General features: G+C 57.3%; 1 protein-coding gene across 1 annotated transcript in view; it reads right to left on the bottom strand.

The window, feature by feature from the left end:
- The window catches only part of col11a1a (collagen, type XI, alpha 1a), a 1,142,395-nt gene that overhangs the window by 502,339 nt on the left and 617,591 nt on the right, over positions 1–22,465 (bottom strand). Inside the window, 3 exon segments of the mRNA XM_072510277.1 lie at positions 9,281–9,325; positions 9,435–9,488; positions 10,835–10,879. Coding sequence (XP_072366378.1) covers positions 9,281–9,325; positions 9,435–9,488; positions 10,835–10,879 — 144 coding nt within the window.

Raw genomic sequence — 22,465 nt, forward strand, 5'->3', positions numbered from 1 at the left:
CAGATCCCTCTGCACCCTGACACCCAGATCCCTCTGTACCCAGACACCCAGAACCCTCAGTACCCAGACACCCAGGTCCATCTGTACCCGGACACCCAGAACACTCTGTACCCGGACACCCAGATGCGTCTGTACCCAGACATCCAGATCCCTCTGTACCCGGACACTCAGATCCCTCTGTACGCGGACACACAGATCCCTCTGTACCCGGACACCCAGATCACTTTGTAACCGGACACCCAGATCCCTCTGTACCCAGACACCTAGATCCCTCTGGACACGGACACCCAGATCCCTCTGTACCCCGACACCCAGATCCCACTGTACCTAGACACCCAGATCCTTCTGTACCCGGACACCCCGATCCCTCTGTACCCCGACACCCAGATCCCTCTGTACCTAGACACCCAGATCCCTCTGTACCCGGACACCCAGATACCTCTGTACCCGGACACCCAGATCCCTCTGTACCCGGACTCCCAGATCCCACTGTACCCGGACACCCAGATCCCTCTGCAGCAGGACACCCAGATACCTCTGTAGCCGGACACCCAGATCCCTCTTTACCCAGACACCCAGATCCCTTTGTACCCGGACACCCAGATACCTCTGTACTCCGACACCCAGATCCCTCTGTACCAAGACACCCAGATCCCTCTGTACACAGACACCCAGATCCCACTGTACCCGGACACCCAGATCCCTCTGTACCCGGACACCCAGATTCCTCTGTACCCGGGCAGCCAGATCCCTCTGTACCCGGACACCCAAATCCCTCTGTACCCCGACACCCAGATCCCTCTGTACCAGGACACCCAGATCCCTCTGTACCCAGGTACCCAGGTCCCTCTGAACCCGGACACCCAGATCCCTCTGTACCCGGACACCCAGAACACTTTGTAACCGGACACCCAGATCCCTCTGTACCCAGACACCCAGATCCCTCTGGACAGGGACACCCAGATCCCTCTGTACCCGGACACCCAGATTCCTCTGTACCCGGACACCCAAATCCCTCTGTACCCCGACACCCAGATCCCCCTGTACCCCGACACCCAGATCCCACTGTACCTAGACACCCAGATCCCTCTGTACCTAGACACCCAGATCTCTCTGTACCCGGACACCCAGATACCTCTGTACCCGGGCACCCAGATCCCTCTTTACCCAGGCACCCAGATCCCTCTGTACCCGGACACCCAGATACCTCTGTACCCGGACACCCAGATCCCTCTGTACCCGGACACCCAGATACCTCTGTACCCGGACACCCAGATCCCTCTGTACCCGGACACCCAGAACACTTTGTAACCGGACACCCAGATCCCTCTGTACCCAGACACCCAGATCCCTCTGGACAGGGACACCCATATCCCCCTGTACCCCGACACCCAGATCCCACTGTACCTAGACACCCAGATCCCTCTGTACCTAGACACCCAGATCTCTCTGTACCCGGACACCCAGATACCTCTGTACACGAACACCCAGATCCCTCTTTACCCAGGCACCCAGATCCCTTTGTACCCGGACACCCAGATACCTCTGTACTCCGACACCCAGATCCCTCTGTACCCGGACACCCAGATCCCTCTGTACCCGGACACCCAGATTCCTCTGTACCAGGACACCCAGATAACATGTATCGGGCCACCCAGATCCCTCTGTACCCGGACACCCAGATCCCTCTGTACCCGGACACCCAGATCCCTCTGTACCCCGACACCCATATCCCTCTGTACCCGGGCAGCCAGATCCCTCTGTACCCGGACAACCAGATCCCTCTGTACCCCGACACCCAGATCCCTCTGTGCCCGGACGCCCAGATCACTCTGTACCCGGGTACCCAGATCCCTCTGTACCCGGACACCCAGATCCCTCTGTGCCCGGACACCCAGATCCCTCTGTACTCGGACACCCAGATCCCTCTGTACCCGGACACCCAGAACACTCTGTACACGGACACCCAGATTCCTCTGTACCCGGACACCTAGATCCCTCTGTACCCAGACACCCAGATACCTCTGTACCCGGACACCCAGATCCCTCTGTACCCGGACACCCAGATCCCTCTGTACCCGGACACCCAGATCACTCTGTACCCGGACACCAAGATCCCTCTGTACCCAGACACCCAGATCCCTCTGTACACAGACACCCAGATACCTCTGTACCCGGACACCCAGATCCCTCTGTACCCAGACACCCAGATCACTCTGTACCCGGACACCTAGATCCCTCTGTACCCAGACACCTAGATCCCTCTGTACCCGGACACCCAGATCCGTCTGTACCCGGACACCCAGATCACTTTGTAACCGGACACCCAGATCCCTCAGTACCCAGACACCCAGATCCCTCTGTACCCGGACATCCAGATCCCTCTGTACCCTGACACCCAGGTCCCTCTGTACCAGGACACCCAGATTCCTCTGTACCCGCACACCCAGATCCCTCTGTACCTGGACACCCAGATACCTCTGTACTCCGACACCCAGATCCCTCTGTACCAAGACACCCAGATCCCTCTGTACACAGACAGCCAGATCCCTCTGTACCCGGACACCCAGGTCCCTCTGTACCCGGACACCCAGATTCCTCTGTACCCGGACACCCAGATCCCTCTGTACCCGGGCAGCCAGATCCCTCTGTACACGGACACCCAAATCCCTCTGTACCCTGACACCCAGATTCCTCTGTACACAGACAGCCAGATCCCTCTGTACACGGACACCCAGATCCCTCTGTACCCGGACACCCAGATTCCTCTGTACCCGGACACCCAGATCCCTCTGTACCAGGACACCCAGATACCTCTGTAGCCGGACACCCAGATCCCTCTTTATCCAGACACCCAGATCCCTTTGTACCCGGACACCCAGATACCTCTGTACTCCGACACCCAGATCCCTCTGTACCAAGACACCCAGATCCCTCTGTACACAGACAGCCAGATCCCTCTGTACCCGGACACCCAGATCCCTCTGTACCCGGACACCCAGATTCCTCTGTACCCGGACACCCAGATCCCTCTGTACCCGGACACCCAAATCCCTCTGTACCCCGACACCCAGATCCCTCTGTACCAGGACACCCAGATCCCTCTGTACCCGGACACCCAGAACACTTTGTAACCGGACACCCAGATCCCTCTGTACCCAGACACCCAGATCCCTCTGGACAGGGACACCCAGATCCCTCTGTACCCGGACACCCAGATTCCTCTGTACCCGGACACCCAGATCCCTCTGTACCCGGGCAGCCAGATCCCTCTGTACCCAGACACCCAAATCCCTCTGTACCCCGACACCCAGATCCCCCTGTACCCCGACACCCAGATCCCACTGTACCTAGACACCCAGATCCCTCTGTACCTAGACACCCAGATCTCTCTGTACCCGGACACCCAGATACCTCTGTACCCGGGCACCCAGATCCCTCTGTACCCGGACACCCAGATACCTCTGTACCCGGACACCCAGATCCCTCTGTACCCGGACACCCAGATACCTCTGTACCCGGACACCCAGATCCCTCTGTACCCGGACACCCAGAACACTTTGTAACCGGACACCCAGATCCCTCTGTACCAAGACACCCAGATCCCTCTGGACAGGGACACCCATATCCCCCTGTACCCCGACACCCAGATCCCACTGTACCTAGACACCCAGATCCCTCTGTACCTAAACACCCAGATCTCTCTGTACCCGGACACCCAGATACCTCTGTACACGAACACCCAGATCCCTTTGTACCCGGACACCCAGATACCTCTGTACTCCGACACCCAGATCGCTCTGTACCCGGACACCCAGATCCCTCTGTACCCGGACACCCAGATTCCTCTGTACCAGGACACCCAGATAACATGTATCGGGCCACCCAGATCCCTCTGTACCCGGACACCCAGATCCCTCTGTACCCGGACACCCAGATCCCTCTGTACCCCGACACCCATATCCCTCTGTACCCGGGCAGCCAGATCCCTCTGTACCCGGACAACCAGATCCCTCTGTACCCCGACACCCAGATCCCTCTGTGCCCGGACGCCCAGATCACTCTGTACCCGGACACCCAGATACCTCTGTACCCGGACACCCAGATCCCTCTGTGCCCGGACGCCCAGATCCCTCTGTGCCCGGGTACCCAGGTCCCTCTGAACCCGGACACCCAGAACCCTCTGTACCCGGACACCCAGATCCCTCTTTACCCGGACACCCAGAACACTCTGTACACGGACACCCAGATTCCTCTGTACCCGGACACCTAGATCCCTCTGTACCCAGACACCCAGATACCTCTGTACCCGGACACCCAGATCCCTCTGTACCCGGACACCCAGATCACTCTGTACCCGGACACCTAGATCCCTCTGTACCCAGACACCCAGATCCCTCTGTACCCAGACACCCAGATCACTCTGTACCCGGACACCTAGATCCCTCTGTACCCAGACACCTAGATCCCTCTGTACCCGGACACCCAGATCCCTCTGTACCCGGACACCCAGATCACTTTGTAACCGGACACCCAGATCCCTCAGTACCCAGACACCCAGATCCCTCTGTACCCGGACATCCAGATCCCTCTGTACCCTGACACCCAGGTCCCTCTGTACCAGGACACCCAGATTCCTCTGTACCCGCACACCCAGATCCCTCTGTACCTGGACACCCAGATACCTCTGTACTCCGACACCCAGATCCCTCTGTACCAAGACACCCAGATCCCTCTGTACACAGACACCCAGATCCCTCTGTACCCGGACACCCAGGTCCCTCTGTACCCGGACACCCAGATTCCTCTGTACCCGGACACCCAGATCCCTCTGTACCCGGGCAGCCAGATCCCTCTGTACCCGGACACCCAAATCCCTCTGTACCCTGACACCCAGATCCCTCTGTACACAGACAGCCAGATCCCTCTGTACACGGACACCCAGATCCCTCTGTACCCGGACACCCAGATTCCTCTGTACCCGGACACCCAGATCCCTCTGCACCAGGACACCCAGATACCTCTGTAGCCGGACACCCAGATCCCTCTTTATCCAGACACCCAGATTCCTTTGTACCCGGACACCCAGATACCTCTGTACTCCGACACCCAGATCCCTCTGTACCATGACACCCAGATCCCTCTGTACACAGACAGCCAGATCCCTCTGTACCCGGACACCCAGATCCCTCTGTACCCGGACACCCAGATTCCTCTGTACCCGGACACCCAGATCCCTCTGTACCCGGGCAGCCAGATCCCTCTGTACCCGGACACCCAAATCCCTCTGTACCCTGACACCCAGATCCCTCTGTACCCGGACACCCAGATCCCTCTGTACACGGGCAGCCAGATCCCTCTGTACCCGGACACCCAAATCCCTCTGTACCCCGACACCCAGATCCCTCTGTACCCGGACGCCCAGATCACTCTGTACCCGGACACCCAGATCCCTCTGCACCCTGACACCCAGATCCCTCAGTACCCAGACACCCAGATCCCTCTGTACCCGGACACCCAGATGCCTCTGTACCCAGACACCCAGATCCCTCTGTACCCGGACACTCAGATCCCTCTGTACGCGGACACACAGATCCCTCTGTACGTGGATACCCAGATCACTCTGTACCCGGACACCCAGATCCCTCTGTACCTGGACACCCAGATCACTTTGTAACCGGACACCCAGATCCCTCTGTACCCAGACACCTAGATCCCTCTGGACACGGACACCCAGATCCCTCTGTACCCCGACACCCAGATCCCACTGTACCTAGACACCCAGATCCTTCTGTACCCGGACACCCCGATCCCTCTGTACCCCGACACCCAGATCCCTCTGTACCCGGACACCCAGATACCTCTGTACCCGAACACCCAGATCCCACTGTACCCGGACACCCAGATCCCTCTTTACACAGACACCCAGATCCCTTTGTACCCAGACACCCAGATACCTCTGTACTCCGACACCCAGATCCCTCTGTACCAAGACACCCAGATCCCTCTGTACACGGGCAGCCAGATCCCTCTGTACCCGGACACCCAAATCCCTCTGTACCCCGACACCCAGATCCCTCTGTACCCGGACGCCCAGATCACTCTGTACCCGGACACCCAGATCCCTCTGCACCCTGACACCCAGATCCCTCTGTACCCAGACACCCAGAACCCTCAGTACCCAGACACCCAGGTCCATCTGTACCCGGACACCCAGAACACTCTGTACCCGGACACCCAGATGCCTCTGTACCCGGACACTCAGATCCCTCTGTACGCGGACACACAGATCCCTCTGTACGTGGATACCCAGATCACTCTGTACCCGGACACCCAGATCCCTCTGTACCCGGACACTCAGATCCCTCTGTACGCGGACACACAGATCCCTCTGTACGTGGATACCCAGATCACTCTGTACCCGGACACCCAGATCCCTCTGTACCCGGACACCCAGATCACTTTGTAACCGGACACCCAGACCCCTCTGTACCCAGACACCTAGATCCCTCTGGACACGGCCACCCAGATCCCTCTGTACCCCGACACCCAGATCCCACTGTACCTAGACACCCAGATCCTTCTGTACCCGGACACCCCGATCCCTCTGTACCCCGACACCCAGATCCCTCTGTACCTAGACACCCAGATCCCTCTGTACCCGGACACTCAGATCCCTCTGTACGTGGATACCCAGATCACTCTGTACCCGGACACCCAGATCCCTCTGTACCCGGACACCCAGATCACTTTGTAACCGGACACCCAGACCCCTCTGTACCCAGACACCTAGATCCCTCTGGACACGGACACCCAGATCCCTCTGTACCCCGACACCCAGATCCCACTGTACCTAGACACCCAGATCCTTCTGTACCCGGACACCCCGATCCCTCTGTACCCCGACACCCAGATCCCTCTGTACCTAGACACCCAGATCCCTCTGTACCCGGACACCCAGATACCTCTGTACCCGAACACCCAGATCCCACTGTACCCGGACACCCAGATCCCTCTGCAGCAGGACACCCAGATCCCTCTGTAGCCGGACACCCAGATACCTCTGTAGCCGGACACCCAGATCCCTCTTTACCCAGACACCCAGATCCCTTTGTACCCGGACACCCAGATACCTCTGTACTCCGACACCCAGATCCCTCTGTACCAAGACACCCAGATCCCTCTATACACAGACACCCAGAACCCTCTGTACCCGGACACCCAGATCCCTCTGTACCCGGACACCCAGATTCCTCTGTACCCGGACACCCAGATCCCTCTGTACCCGGGCAGCCAGATCCCTCTGTACCCGGACACCCAAATCCCTCTGTACCCCGACACCCAGATCCCTCTGTACCAGGACACCCAGATCCCTCTGTACCAGGACACCCAGATCCCTCTGTACCCGGACACCCAGAACCCTCTGTACCCGGACACCCAGATCCCTCTGTACCCGGACACCCAGAACACTTTGTAACCGGACACCCAGATCCCTCTGTACCCAGACACCCAGATCCCTCTGGACAGGGACACCCATATCCCCCTGTACCCCGACACCCAGATCCCACTGTACCTAGACACCCAGATCCCTCTGTACCTAGACACCCAGATCTCTCTGTACCCGGACACCCAGATCCCTCTGTACCCGGACACCCAGATCCCTCTGTACCCGGACACCCAGATCCCTCTGCACCCTGACACCCAGAACCCTCTGTACCCGGACACCCAGATCCCACTGTACCTAGACACCCAGATCCCTCTGTACCTAGACACCCAGATCTCTCTGTACCCGGACACCCAGATACCTCTGTACACGAACACCCAGATCCCTCTTTACCAAGACACCCAGATCCCTCTTTACCCAGACACCCAGATACCTCTGTACCCGGACACCCAGATCCCTCTGTACCCAGACACCTAGATCCCTCTGTACCCGGACACCCAGAACCCTCTGTACCCGGACACCCAGATCACTTTGTAACCGGACACCCAGATCCCTCAGTACCCAGACACCCAGATCCCTCTGTACCCGGACATCCAGATCCCTCTGTACCCTGACACCCAGGTCCCTCTGTACCAGGACACCCAGATTCCTCTGTACCCGCACACCCAGATCCCTCTGTACCTGGACACCCAGATCCCTCTGTACCAGGACACCCAGATACCTCTGTAGCCGGACACCCAGATCCCTCTGTACCAGGACACCCAGATCCCTCTGGACCTGGGCACCCAGATCCCTCTGTACCCGGACACCCAGATCCCTCTGTACCCGGACACCCAGATCCCTCTGTACCCGGACTCCCAGATCCCTCTGTACCCGGACTCCCAGATCCCTCTGTACCCGGGCACCCAGATCCCTCTGTACCCGTACACCCAGATTCCTCTGTACCCGGACACCCATATCCCTCTGTACCCAGACACCCAGATCCCTCTGTACCCGGACACCCAGATCCCTCTGTACCCGGACACCCAGATCCCCCTGTACCCCGACACCCAGATCCCTCTGTACCCGGATACCCAGATCCCTCTGTACCCGACACCCAGATCCCTCTGTACCCGGGCACGCAGATTCCTCTGTACCCGGGCACGCAGATCCCTCTGTACCCGGGCACCCAGATCCCTCTGTACCCGGACACCCAGATCCCCCTGTACCCCGACACCCAGATCCCTCTGTACCCGGATACCCAGATCCCTCTGTACCCGACACCCAGATCCCTCTGTACCCGGGCACGCAGATTCCTCTGTACCCGGGCACGCAGATCCCTCTGTACCCGGGCACCCAGATCCCTCTGTACCCGGACACCCAGATCCCTCTGTACCCGGATACTCAAATCCCTCTGTACACGGACACCCAGATCCCTCTATACGCTGGGGACCTCTGGAATTCGCAGCGTCAGAGGCCTCGGGAGCTGCTGCTGTCCGGAATGATTTCACCCTACCGGGGTCGCGAGGTCGGGTGAGATTGAAGTGGCTTCTCTTTCAGGTCAGAGACTAAGGCCTGTGTGGAAATCCAACTCATTGTTTGCTGGTTTTTAAATCTTGTCCAATCTTCTGGCCTATCACACTTTCTCTTTCAATGAGAAAATTAACAAGACATTGAATGGAAGCTCGCTCTGCCAAGATGGCCGACCATCCCTCCAACTGGGATTTTCACATTCATCCTCTCACAGAGTGGTTAGCCCAATCAGAACCATTCCCTCAACTTTACATCTTTGCTCTTTGACCTGGGATTGTCTCTCATGTTGACTCTTCTTCATCATGTGGACACACAAGTGCTTACCCTTTCCCCAGATGTTCCAGGCGGTCCATCATTGCCAGATGTTCCCTGTGGACAGACAGACAAAGATCTGTAAACCTTCCCATCAAAGCATTTGATCAAGGATTCGGTACACTGTGTTATTGGTGTGATATCTCAGATATCAGGAATTTTGTACCTTTGCTCCTGGTTTTCCTGTGGGTCCTCTCGGACCACGGCCTCCTCGTGGACCCTGGGAAACAGACACAAAGTGAAGTTTGCGCAGGAGATATGAAATAACAAAACGGAAATAGTTGAGTCAGTTTTCCCAGATGTTGACTTTCTCAACACTCGCTGTTACTGAAGTGTAAATAACCCGACAAATACACACACAGAGTGAGAAAAACCACAGCTTGTTGGAGCATTTATCCTCAACCTCATTGTCAGTTTTGAGAAATTTCGGGATTTTCCCATTGATTAAACCCACTGCAGAAATTTAGGGCTGGAAACTAACAGCGTAAGGAACCTTTAAGGAGGAGATTATGTTCCTGCCACTTGATCTGTCCATTCCGGACAGGAATTATCTGAACTTTGTTCTTTCTCATTCAAACAGTTAGTCAATTGTTCTTAGAGATTTATAACGCTAATATTTTTAATTTGCTCCTAATTTTCCTTTTTCTCTCTTTTATTTTCTTTAAGTAATTCTTTCTTTCCCTCTCTTTATTTCTCTTTCTGGACCCAATTTGCCCAATTTCCATCTTTGTCATTCAGATTTATTTCACAATCCTTAAATCTCATTGGTTATTGAGATGGAATTTTCCCCATTGCTAACTCAAGTCCCATAAACTGGAGAAGCTGGGATTGTTCTCCCTGATAGAGTTTTTTGAGGAGGTCACAAAGATGATTGCTGCAGGTAGGGCAGTGGATGTTGTCTATATGGACTTCAGTAAGGCCTTTGTCAAGGTTCCTCATGGTAGACTAGTACAAAAGGTGAAGTCACACGGGATCAGGGGTGAACTGGCAAGGTGGATACAGAACTGGCTAGGTCATAGAAGGCAGAGAGTAGCAATGGAAGGATGCTTTTCTAATTGGAGGGCTGTGACCAGTGGTGTTCCACAGGGATCAGTGCTGGGACCTTTGCTCTTTGTAGTATATATAAATGATTTGGAGGAAAATGTAACTGGTCTGATTAGTAAGTTTCCAGACGACACTAAGGTTGGTGGAATTGCGGATAGCGATGAGGACTGTCAGAGGATACAGCAGGATTTAGATTGTCTGGAGACTTGGGCGGAGAGATGGCAGATGGAGTTTAATCCAGACAAATGTGAGGTAATGCATTTTGGAAGGTCTAATGCAGGTAGGGAATATACAGTGAATGGTAGAACCCTCAAGAGTATTGAAAGTCAAAGAGATCTAGGAGTACAGGTCCACAGGTCATTGAAAGGGGCAACACAGGTGGAGAAGGTAGTCAAGAAGGCATACGGCATGCTTGCCTTCATTGGCCGCTCAATTCAAGGGCAATTAGGGATGGGTGATAATACCACGCTCCGAGTACGCTCCGAGCACGCTCCGAGTACGCTCAGAGAGACAGAAACTTACTGTGGGGCCTCGTTGTCCCCTCGGTCCAGATTTCCCAGGAACACCCTGCAGGAATAAACAAAACAGGAGTCAGGAGATTGGAGAGGTTCATAAATATACATTCAACAAATCACCAATTCCAAATTTCACCCACTTTCCCAGCCTCAGGACTGAAGCTCAATCAGCAGCAAGTTTACCTCAAATCAACAACAGAGACCTGAATCGGTAATGACCACAATCCCTGAGCGTACTGTCAGAGGGTCAGTGCTGAGGGAGTGCCGCACTGTCAGAGGGTCAGTACTGAGGGAGTGCTGCACTGTCAGAGGGTCAGTGCTGAGGGAGAGCTGCACTGTCAGAGGGTCAGTGCTGAGGGAGTGCCGCACTGTCAGAGGGTCAGTACTGAGGGAGTGCTGCACTGTCAGAGGGTCAGTGCTGAGGGAGAGCTGCACTGTCAGAGGGTCAGTGCTGAGGGAGAGCTGCACTGTCAGAGGGTCAGTACTGAGGGAGTGCCGCACTGTCAGAGGGTCAGTACTGAGGGAGTGCCGCACTGTCAGAGGGTCAGTGCTGAGGGAGTGCTGCACTGTCAGAGGGTCAGTACTGAGGGAGTGCCGCACTGTCAGAGGGTCAGTACTGAGGGAGTGCCGCACTGTCAGAGGGTCAGTACTGAGGGAGTGCGGCACTGTCAGAGAGTCAGTACTGAGGGAGTGCCGCACTGTCAGAGGGTCAGTACTGAGGGAGTGCGGCACTGTCAGAGGGTCAGTACTGAGGGAGTGCTGCACTGTCAGAGGGTCAGTGCTGAGGGAGTGCTGCACTGTCAGAGGGTCAGTACTGAGGGAGTGCTGCACTGTCAGAGGGTCAGTACTGAGGGAGTGCCGCACTGTCAGAGGGTCAGTACTGAGGGAGTGCTACACTGTCAGAGGGTCAGTACTGAGGGAGTGCCGCACTGTCAGAGGGTCAGTACTGAGGGAGTGCTGCACTGTCAGAGGGTCAGTACTGAGGGAGTGCCGCACTGTCAGAGGGTCAGTCCTGAGGGAGTGCTGCACTGTCAGAGGGTCAGTTCTGAGGGAGCGCCGCACTGTCAGAGGGTCAGTACTGAGGGACTGATGCACTGTCAGAGGGTCAGCACTGAGGGAGTGCTGCACTGTCAGAGGGTCAGTACTGAGGGAGTGCTGCACTGTCAGAGGGTCAGTACTGAGGGAGTGCTGCACTGTCAGAGGGTCAGTACTGAGGGAGTGCTGCACTGTCAGAGGGTCAGTACTGAGGGAGTGCTGCACTGTCAGAGGGTCAGTACTGAGCGAGTGCTGCACTGTCAGAGGGTCAGTACTGAGGGAGTGCTGCACTGTAACAGGGTCAGTACTGAGGGAGAGCTGCACTGTCAGAGGGTCAGTACTGAGGGAGTGCTGCACTGTCAGAGGGTCAGTACTGAGGGAGTGCTGCACTGTCAGAGGGTCAGTACTGAGGGAGTGCCACACTGTCAGAGGGTCAGTGCTGAGGGAGCGCTGCACTGTCAGAGGGTCAGTACTGAGGGAGTGCCGCACTGTCAGAGGGTCAGTACTGAGGGTGTGCTGCACTGTCAGAGGGTCAGCACTGAGGGAGTGCTGCACTGTCAGAGGGTCAGTACTGAGGGAGTGCTGCACTGTCAGAGGGTCAGTACTGAGGGTGTGCTGCACTGTCAGAGGGTCAGCACTGAGGGAGTGCTGCACTGTCAGAGGGTCAGTACTGAGGGAGTGCCGCACTGTCAGAGGGTCAGTACTGAGGGAGTGCCGCACTGTCAGAGGGTCAGTACTGAGGGTCAGTGCTGCACTGTCAGAGGGTCAGTACTGAGGGAGTGCCGCACTGTCAGAGGGTCAGTACTGAGGGAGTGCCGCACTGTCAGAGGGTCAGTACTGAGGGAGTGCTGCACTGTCAGAGGGTCAGTACTGAGGGAGTGCCGCACTGTCAGAGGGTCAGTACTGAGGGAGTGCTGCAACTGTCAGAGGGTCAGTACTGAGGGAGTGCTGCACTGTCAGAGGGTCAGTACTGAGGGAGTGCCGCACTGTCAGAGGGTCAGTACTGAGGGAGTGCCGCACTGTCAGAGGGTCAGTACTGAGGGAGTACCGCACTGTCAGAGGGTCAGTGCTGAGGGAGCGCTGCACTGTCAGAGGGTCAGTACTGAGGGAGTGCTGCACTGTCAGAGGGTCAGTACTGAGGGAGTGCTGCACTGTCAGAGTGTCAGGACTGAGGGAGTGCCGCACTGTCAGAGGGTCAGTACTGAGGGAGTTCTGCAATGTCAGAGGGTCAGTACTGAAGGAGCGCTGCACTGTCAGGGGGTCAGTACTGAGGGAGTGCTGCACTGTCAGAGGGTCAGTACTGAGGGAGTGCTGCACTGTCAGAGGGTCAGTACTGAGCAAGTGCCGCACTGTCAGAGGGTCAGTACTTAGGGAGTACCGCACTGTCAGAGGGTCAGTGCTGAGGGAGCGCTGCACTGTCAGAGGGTCAGTACTGAGGGAGTGCTGCACTGTCAGAGGGTCAGTACTGAGGGAGTGCTGCACTGTCAGAGTGTCAGGACTGAGGGAGTGCCGCACTGTCAGAGGGTCAGTACTGAGGGAGTTCTGCAATGTCAGAGGGTCAGTACTGAAGGAGCGCTGCACTGTCAGGGGGTCAGTACTGAGGGAGTGCTGCACTGTCAGAGGGTCAGTACTGAGGGAGCGCTGCACTGTCAGAGGGTCAGTACTGAGGGAGTGCCGCACTGTCAGAGGGTCAGTACTGAGGGAGTGCTGCGCTGTCAGAGGGTCAGTACTGAGGGAGTTCTGCAATGTCAGGGGGTCAGTACTGAGGGAGTGCTGCACTGTCTGAGGGTCAGTACTGAGGGAGTGCCGCATGTCAGAGGGTCAGTACTGAGGGAGTGCTGCGCTGTCAGAGGGTCAGTACTGAGGGAGTGCTGCACTGTCAGAGGGTCAGTACTGAGGGAGTGCCGCACTGTCAGAGGGTCAGTATTGAGGGAGTGCCGCACTGTCAGAGGGTCAGTACTGAGGGAGTGCTGCACTGTCAGAGGGTCAGTACTGAGGGAGTACCGCACTGTCAGAGAGTCAGTACTGAGGGAGTGCTGCACTGTCAGAGGGTCAGTACTGAGGGAGTGCTGCACTGTCAGAGGGTCAGTACTGAGGGAGTGCCGCACTGTCAGAGGGTCAGTACTGAGGGAGTGCTGCACTGTCAGAGGGTCAGTACTGAGGGAGTGCTGCACTGTCAGAGGGTCCGTGCTGAGGGAGTGCCGCACTGTCAGAGGGTCAGTACTGAGGGAGTGCTGCACTGTCAGAGGGTCAGTACTGAGGGAGTTCCGCACTGTCAGAGGGTTAGTACTGAGGGAGTGCTGCACTGTCAGAGGGTCAGTACTGAGGGAGTTCCGCACTGTCAGAGGGTTAGTACTGAGGGAGTGCTGCACTGTCAGAGGGTCAGTACTGAGGGAGTTCCGCACTGTCAGAGGGTTAGTACTGAGGGAGTGCTGCACTGTCAGAGGGTTAGTACTGAGGGAGTGCCGCACTGTCAGAGGGTCAGTACTGAGGGAGTGCTGCACTGTCAGAGGGTCAGTAATGAGGGAGTGCTGCACTGTCAGAGTGTTAGTACTGAGGGAGTGCCGCACTGTTAGAGGGTCAGTACTGAGGGAGTGCCGCACTGTCAGAGGGTCAGTACTGAGGGAGTGCTGCACTGTCAGAGGGTCAGTACTGAGGGAGTGCCGCACTGTCAGAGGGTCAGTACTGAGGGAGTGCTGCACTGTCAGAGGGTCAGTACTGAGGGAGTGCTGCACTGTCAGAGGGTCAGTACTGAGGAAGTGCCGCACTGTCAGAGGGTCAGTACTGAGGGAGTGCTGCACTGTCAGAGGGTCAGTACTGAGGGAGTGCTGCACTGTCAGAGGGTCAGTACTGAGGGAGTGCTGCACTGTCAGAGGGTCAGTACTGAGGGAGTGCTGCACTGTCAGAGGGTCAGTACTGAGGGAGTGCTGCACTGTAACAGGGTCAGTACTGAGGGAGAGCTGCACTGTCAGAGGGTCAGTACTGAGGGAGTGCTGCACTGTCAGAGGGTCAGTACTGAGGGAGTGCTGCACTGTCAGAGGGTCAGTACTGAGGGAGTGCCGCACTGTCAGAGGGTCAGTACTGAGGGAGTGCTGCACTGTCAGAGGGTCAGTACTGAGGGAGTGCCGCACTGTCAGAGAGTCAGTACTGAGGGAGTGCTGCACTGTCAGAGGGTCAGTACTGAGGGAGTGCTGCACTGTCAGAGAGTCAGTACTGAGGGAGTGCCGCACTGTCAGAGGGTCAGTACTGAGGGAGTGCTGCACTGTCAGAGGGTCAGTACTGAGGGAGTGCTGCACTGTCAGAGGGTCCGTGCTGAGGGAGTGCCGCACTGTCAGAGGGTCAGTACTGAGGGAGTGCTGCACTGTCAGAGGGTCAGTACTGAGGGAGTGCCGCACTGTCAGAGGGTCAGTACTGAGGGAGTACCGCACAATCAGAGGGTCAGTACTGAGGGAGTGCTGCACTGTCAGAGGGTCAGTAATGAGGGAGTGCTGCACTGTCAGAGTGTCAGTACTGAGGGAGTGCCGCACTGTTAGAGGGTCAGTGCTGAGGGAGTGCCGCACTGTCAGAGGGTCAGTACTGAGGGAGTGCAGCACTGTCAGAGGGTCAGTACTGAGGGAGTGCTGCACTGTAACAGGGTCAGTACTGAGGGAGAGCTGCACTGTCAGAGGGTCAGTACTGAGGGAGTGCTGCACTGTCAGAGGGTCAGTACTGAGGGAGTGCTGCACTGTCAGAGGGTCAGTACTGAGGGAGTGCTGCACTGTCAGAGGGTCAGTACTGAGGGAGTGCTGCGCTGTCAGAGGGTCAGTACTGAGGGAGTGCTGCACTGTCAGAGGGTCAGTACTGAGGGAGTGCCGCACTGTCAGAGGGTCAGTATTGAGGGAGTGCCGCACTGTCAGAGGGTCAGTACTGAGGGAGTGCTGCACTGTCAGAGGGTCAGTACTGAGGGAGTACCGCACTGTCAGAGAGTCAGTACTGAGGGAGTGCTGCACTGTCAGAGGGTCAGTACTGAGGGAGTGCTGCACTGTCAGAGGGTCAGTACTGAGGGAGTGCCGCACTGTCAGAGGGTCAGTACTGAGGGAGTGCTGCACTGTCAGAGGGTCAGTACTGAGGGAGTGCTGCACTGTCAGAGGGTCCGTGCTGAGGGAGTGCCGCACTGTCAGAGGGTCAGTACTGAGGGAGTGCTGCACTGTCAGAGGGTCAGTACTGAGGGAGTGCCGCACTGTCAGAGGATCAGTACTGAGGGAGTACCGCACAGTCAGAGGGTCAGTACTGAGGGAGTGCTGCACTGTCAGAGGGTCAGTAATGAGGGAGTGCTGCACTGTCAGAGTGTTAGTACTGAGGGAGTGCCGCACCGTTAGAGGGTCAGTACTGAGGGAGTGCCGCACTGTCAGAGGGTCAGTACTGAGGGAGTGCTGCACTGTCAGAGGGTCAGTACTGAGGGAGTGCTGCACTGTCAGAGGGTCAGTACTGAGGGAGTGCTGCACTGTCAGAGGGTCAGTACTGAGGGAGTGCTGCACTGTCAGAGGGTCAGTACTGAGGAAGTGCCGCACTGTCAGAGGGTCAGTACTGAGGGAGTGCTGCACTGTCAGAGGGTCAGTACTGAGGGAGTGCTGCACTGTCAGAGGGTCAGTACTGAGGGAGTGCTGCACTGTCAGAGGGTCAGTACTGAGGGAGTGCTGCACTGTCAGAGGGTCAGTACTGAGGGAGTGCTGCACTGTAACAGGGTCAGTACTGAGGGAGAGCTGCACTGTCAGAGGGTCAGTACTGAGGGAGTGCTGCACTGTCAGAGGGTCAGTACTGAGGGAGTGCTGCACTGTCAGAGGGTCAGTACTGAGGGAGTGCCGCACTGTCAGAGGGTCAGTACTGAGGGAGTGCTGCACTGTCAGAGGGTCAGTACTGAGGGAGTGCCGCACTGTCAGAGAGTCAGTACTGAGGGAGTGCTGCACTGTCAGAGGGTCAGTACTGAGGGAGTGCTGCACTGTCAGAGGGTCAGTACTGAGGGAGTGCCGCACTGTCAGAGGGTCAGTACTGAGGGAGTGCTGCACTGTCAGAGGGTCAGTACTGAGGGAGTGCTGCACTGTCAGAGGGTCCGTGCTGAGGGAGTGCCGCACTGTCAGAGGGTCAGTACTGAGGGAGTGCTGCACTGTCAGAGGGTCAGTACTGAGGGAGTGCCGCACTGTCAGAGGGTCAGTACTGAGGGAGTACCGCACAATCAGAGGGTCAGTACTGAGGGAGTGCTGCACTGTCAGAGGGTCAGTGCTGAGGGAGTGCCGCACTGTCAGAGGGTCAGTACTGAGGGAGTGCAGCACTGTCAGAGGGTCAGTAATGAGGGAGTGCTGCACTGTCAGAGTGTCAGTACTGAGGGAGTGCCGCACTGTTAGAGGGTCAGTGCTGAGGGAGTGCCGCACTGTCAGAGGGTCAGTACTGAGGGAGTGCAGCACTGTCAGAGGGTCAGTACTGAGGGAGTGCTGCACTGTAACAGGGTCAGTACTGAGGGAGAGCTGCACTGTCAGAGGGTCAGTACTGAGGGAGTGCTGCACTGTCAGAGGGTCAGTACTGAGGGAGTGCTGCACTGTCAGAGGGTCAGTACTGAGGGAGTGCTGCACTGTCAGAGGGTCAGTACTGAGGGAGTGCTGCACTGTCAGAGGGTCAGTACTGAGGGAGTGCCGCACTGTCAGAGGGTCAGTGCTGAGGGAGCGCTGCACTGTCATAGGTTCTGTACTGAGGGAGTGCCGCACTGTCAGAGGGTCAGTACTGAGGGTGTGCTGCACTGTCAGAGGGTCAGTACTGAGGGAGCGCTGCACTGTCAGAGAGTCAGTACTGAGGGAGTGCCGCACTGTCAGAGGGTCAGTACTAAGGGAGTGCCGCACTGTCAGAGGGTCAGTGCTGAGGGAGTGCCGCACTGTCAGAGGGTCAGTACTGAGGGAGTGCCGCACTGTCAGAGGGTCAGTACTGAGGGAGTGCCGCACTGTCAGAGGGTCAGTACTGAGGGAGCGCCGCACTGTCAGAGGGTCAGTACTGAGGGAGTGCCGCACTGTCAGAGGGTCAGTGCTGAGGGAGTGCCGCACTGTCAGAGGGTCAGTACTGAGGGAGTGCCACACTGTCAGAGGGTCAGTACTGAGGGAGTTCTGCAATGTCAGAGGGTCAGTACTGAGGGAGTGCTGCACTGTCTGAGGGTCAGTACTGAGGGAGTGCCGCACTGTCAGCGGGTCAGTACTGAGGGAGTGCTGCACTGTCGGAGGGTCAGTACTGAGGGAGTGCCGCACTGTCAGAGGGTCAGTACTGAGGGAGTACCGCACTGTCAGAGGGTCAGTGCTGAGGGAGCGCTGCACTGTCAGAGGGTAGGTACTGAGGGAGTGCTGCACTGTCAGAGGGTCAGTACTGAGGGAGTGCTGCACAGTCAGAGGGTCAGTACTGAGGGAGTGCCGCACTGTCAGAGGGTCAGTACTAAGGGAGTGCCGCACTGTCAGAGGGTTAGTACTGAGGGAGTGCTGCAATGTAGAGGGTCAGTACTGAAGGAGCGCTGCACTGTCAGGGGGTCAGTACTGAGGGAGTGCTGCACTGTCAGAGGGTCAGTACTGAGGGAGTGCTGCACTGTCAGAGGGTCAGTACTGAGGGAGCGCTGCACTGTCAGAGGCTCAGTACTGAGGGAGTGCCGCTCTGTCAGAGAGTCAGTACTGAGGGAGTGCTGCACTGTCAGAGGGTCAGTACTGAGGGAGTTCTGCAATGTCAGAGGGTCAGTACTGAGGGAGTGCTGCACTGTCAGAGGGTCAGGACTGAGGGAGTGCCGCACTGTCAGAGGGTCTGTACTGAGGGAGTTCTGCAATGTCAGAGTGTCAGTACTGAAGGAGCGCTGCACTGTCAGAGGGTCAGTGCTGAGGGAACGCTGCACTGTCAGAGGGTCAGTACTGAGGGAGTGCCGCTCTGTCAGAGAGTCAGTACTGAGGGAGTGCTGCACTGTCAGAGGGTCAGTACTGAGGGAGCGCTGCACTGTCAGAGGGTCAGGACTGAGGGAGTGCTGCACTGTCAGAGGGTCAGTACTGAGGGAGTGCCGCACTGTCAGAGGGTCAGTACTGACGGAGTGCCGCACTGTCAGAGGGTCAGTACTGAGGGAGTGCTGCACTGTAACAGGGTCAGTACTGAGGGAGAGCTGCACTGTCAGAGGGTCAGTACTGAGGGAGTGCTGCACTGTCAGAGGGTCAGTACTGAGGGAGTGCTGCACTGTCAGAGGGTCAGTACTGAGGGAGTGCTGCACTGTCAGAGGGTCAGTACTGAGGGAGTGCTGCACTGTCAGAGGGTCAGTACTGAGGGAGTGCCGCACTGTCAGAGGGTCAGTGCTGAGGGAGCGCTGCACTGTCATAGGTTCTGTACTGAGGGAGTGCCGCACTGTCAGAGGGTCAGTACTGAGGGTGTGCTGCACTGTAAGAGGGTCAGTACTGAGGGAGCGCTGCACTGTCAGAGAGTCAGTACTGAGGGAGTGCTGCACTGTCAGAGGGTCAGTACTGAGGGAGTGCTGCACTGTCAGAGGGTCAGTACTGAGGGAGTGCCGCACTGTCAGAGGGTCAGTACTGAGGGAGTGCTGCACTGTCAGAGGGTCAGTAGTGAGGGAGTGCCGCACTGTCAGAGAGTCAGTACTGAGGGAGTGCTGCACTGTCAGAGGGTCAGTACTGAGGGAGTGCTGCACTGTCAGAGGGTCAGTACTGAGGGAGTGCCGCACTGTCAGAGGGTCAGTACTGAGGGAGTGCTGCACTGTCAGAGGGTCAGTACTGAGGGAGTGCTGCACTGTCAGAGGGTCCGTGCTGAGGGAGTGCCGCACTGTCAGAGGGTCAGTACTGAGGGAGTGCTGCACTGTCAGAGGGTCAGTACTGAGGGAGTGCCGCACTGTCAGAGGGTCAGTACTGAGGGAGTACCGCACAATCAGAGGGTCAGTACTGAGGGAGTGCTGCACTGTCAGAGGGTCAGTAATGAGGGAGTGCTGCACTGTCAGAGTGTCAGTACTGAGGGAGTGCCGCACTGTTAGAGGGTCAGTGCTGAGGGAGTGCCGCACTGTCAGAGGGTCAGTACTGAGGGAGTGCAGCACTGTCAGAGGGTCAGTACTGAGGGAGTGCTGCACTGTAACAGGGTCAGTACTGAGGGAGAGCTGCACTGTCAGAGGGTCAGTACTGAGGGAGTGCTGCACTGTCAGAGGGTCAGTACTGAGGGAGTGCTGCACTGTCAGAGGGTCAGTACTGAGGGAGTGCTGCACTGTCAGAGGGTCAGTACTGAGGGAGTGCTGCACTGTCAGAGGGTCAGTACTGAGGGAGTGCCGCACTGTCAGAGGGTCAGTGCTGAGGGAGCGCTGCACTGTCATAGGTTCTGTACTGAGGGAGTGCCGCACTGTCAGAGGGTCAGTACTGAGGGTGTGCTGCACTGTCAGAGGGTCAGTACTGAGGGAGCGCTGCACTGTCAGAGAGTCAGTACTGAGGGAGTGCCGCACTGTCAGAGGGTCAGTACTGAGGGAGTGCCGCACTGTCAGAGGGTCAGTGCTGAGGGAGTGCCGCACTGTCAGAGGGTCAGTACTGAGGGAGTGCCGCACTGTCAGAGGGTCAGTACTGAGGGAGTGCCGCACTGTCAGAGGGTCAGTACTGAGGGAGCGCCGCACTGTCAGAGGGTCAGTACTGAGGGAGTGCCGCACTGTCAGAGGGTCAGTGCTGAGGGAGTGCCGCACTGTCAGAGGGTCAGTACTGAGGGAGTGCTGCGCTGTCAGATGGTCAGTACTGAGGGAGTGCCGCACTGTCTGAGGGTCAGTACTGAGGGAGTGCCGCACTGTCAGAGGGTCAGTACTGAGTGAGTGACGCACTGTCAGAGGGTCAGTACTGAGGGAGTGCTGCACTGTCAGAGGGTCAGTACTGAGGGAGTGCCACACTGTCAGAGGGTCAGTACTGAGGGAGTTCTGCAATGTCAGAGGGTCAGTACTGAGGGAGTGCTGCACTGTCTGAGGGTCAGTACTGAGGGAGTGCCGCACTGTCAGCGGGTCAGTACTGAGGGAGTGCCGCACTGTCAGAGGGTCAGTACTGAGGGAGTACCGCACTGTCAGAGGGTCAGTGCTGAGGGAGCGCTGCACTGTCAGAGGGTAGGTACTGAGGGAGTGCTGCACTGTCAGAGGGTCAGTACTGAGGGAGTGCTGCACAGTCAGAGGGTCAGTACTGAGGGAGTGCCGCACTGTCAGAGGGTCAGTACTGAGGGAGTGCCGCACTGTCAGAGGGTCAGTACTGAGGGAGTGCTGCAATGTAGAGGGTCAGTACTGAAGGAGCGCTGCACTGTCAGGGGGTCAGTACTGAGGGAGTGCTGCACTGTCAGAGGGTCAGTACTGAGGGAGTGCTGCACTGTCAGAGGGTCAGTACTGAGGGAGCGCTGCACTGTCAGAGGCTCAGTACTGAGGGAGTGCCGCTCTGTCAGAGAGTCAGTACTGAGGGAGTGCTGCACTGTCAGAGGGTCAGTACTGAGGGAGTTCTGCAATGTCAGAGGGTCAGTACTGAGGGAGTGCTGCACTGTCAGAGGGTCAGGACTGAGGGAGTGCCGCACTGTCAGAGGGTCTGTACTGAGGGAGTTCTGCAATGTCAGAGTGTCAGTACTGAAGGAGCGCTGCACTGTCAGAGGGTCAGTGCTGAGGGAACGCTGCACTGTCAGAGGGTCAGTACTGAGGGAGTGCCGCTCTGTCAGAGAGTCAGTACTGAGGGAGTGCTGCACTGTCAGAGGGTCAGTACTGAGGGAGCGCTGCACTGTCAGAGGGTCAGGACTGAGGGAGTGCTGCACTGTCAGAGGGTCAGTACTGAGGGAGTGCCGCACTGTCAGAGGGTCAGTACTGACGGAGTGCCGCACTGTCAGAGGGTCAGTACTGAGGGAGTGCTGCACTGTAACAGGGTCAGTACTGAGGGAGAGCTGCACTGTCAGAGGGTCAGTACTGAGGGAGTGCTGCACTGTCAGAGGGTCAGTACTGAGGGAGTGCTGCACTGTCAGAGGGTCAGTACTGAGGGAGTGCTGCACTGTCAGAGGGTCAGTACTGAGGGAGTGCTGCACTGTCAGAGGGTCAGTACTGAGGGAGTGCCGCACTGTCAGAGGGTCAGTGCTGAGGGAGCGCTGCACTGTCATAGGTTCTGTACTGAGGGAGTGCCGCACTGTCAGAGGGTCAGTACTGAGGGTGTGCTGCACTGTAAGAGGGTCAGTACTGAGGGAGCGCTGCACTGTCAGAGAGTCAGTACTGAGGGAGTGCCGCACTGTCAGAGGGTCAGTACTGAGGGAGTGCCGCACTGTCAGAGGGTCAGTGCTGAGGGAGTGCCGCACTGTCAGAGGGTCAGTACTGAGGGAGTGCCGCACTGTCAGAGGGTCAGTACTGAGGGAGTGCCGCACTGTCAGAGGGTCAGTACTGAGGGAGCGCCGCACTGTCAGAGGGTCAGTACTGAGGGAGTGCCGCACTGTCAGAGGGTCAGTGCTGAGGGAGTGCCGCACTGTCAGAGGGTCAGTACTGAGGGAGTGCTGCGCTGTCAGATGGTCAGTACTGAGGGAGTGCCGCACTGTCTGAGGGTCAGTACTGAGGGAGTGCCGCACTGTCAGAGGGTCAGTA

The sequence above is a fragment of the Scyliorhinus torazame genome, chromosome 7, assembly GCF_047496885.1.
Source record: "Scyliorhinus torazame isolate Kashiwa2021f chromosome 7, sScyTor2.1, whole genome shotgun sequence".
NCBI classification, from domain to species: Eukaryota; Metazoa; Chordata; class Chondrichthyes; order Carcharhiniformes; family Scyliorhinidae; genus Scyliorhinus; species Scyliorhinus torazame.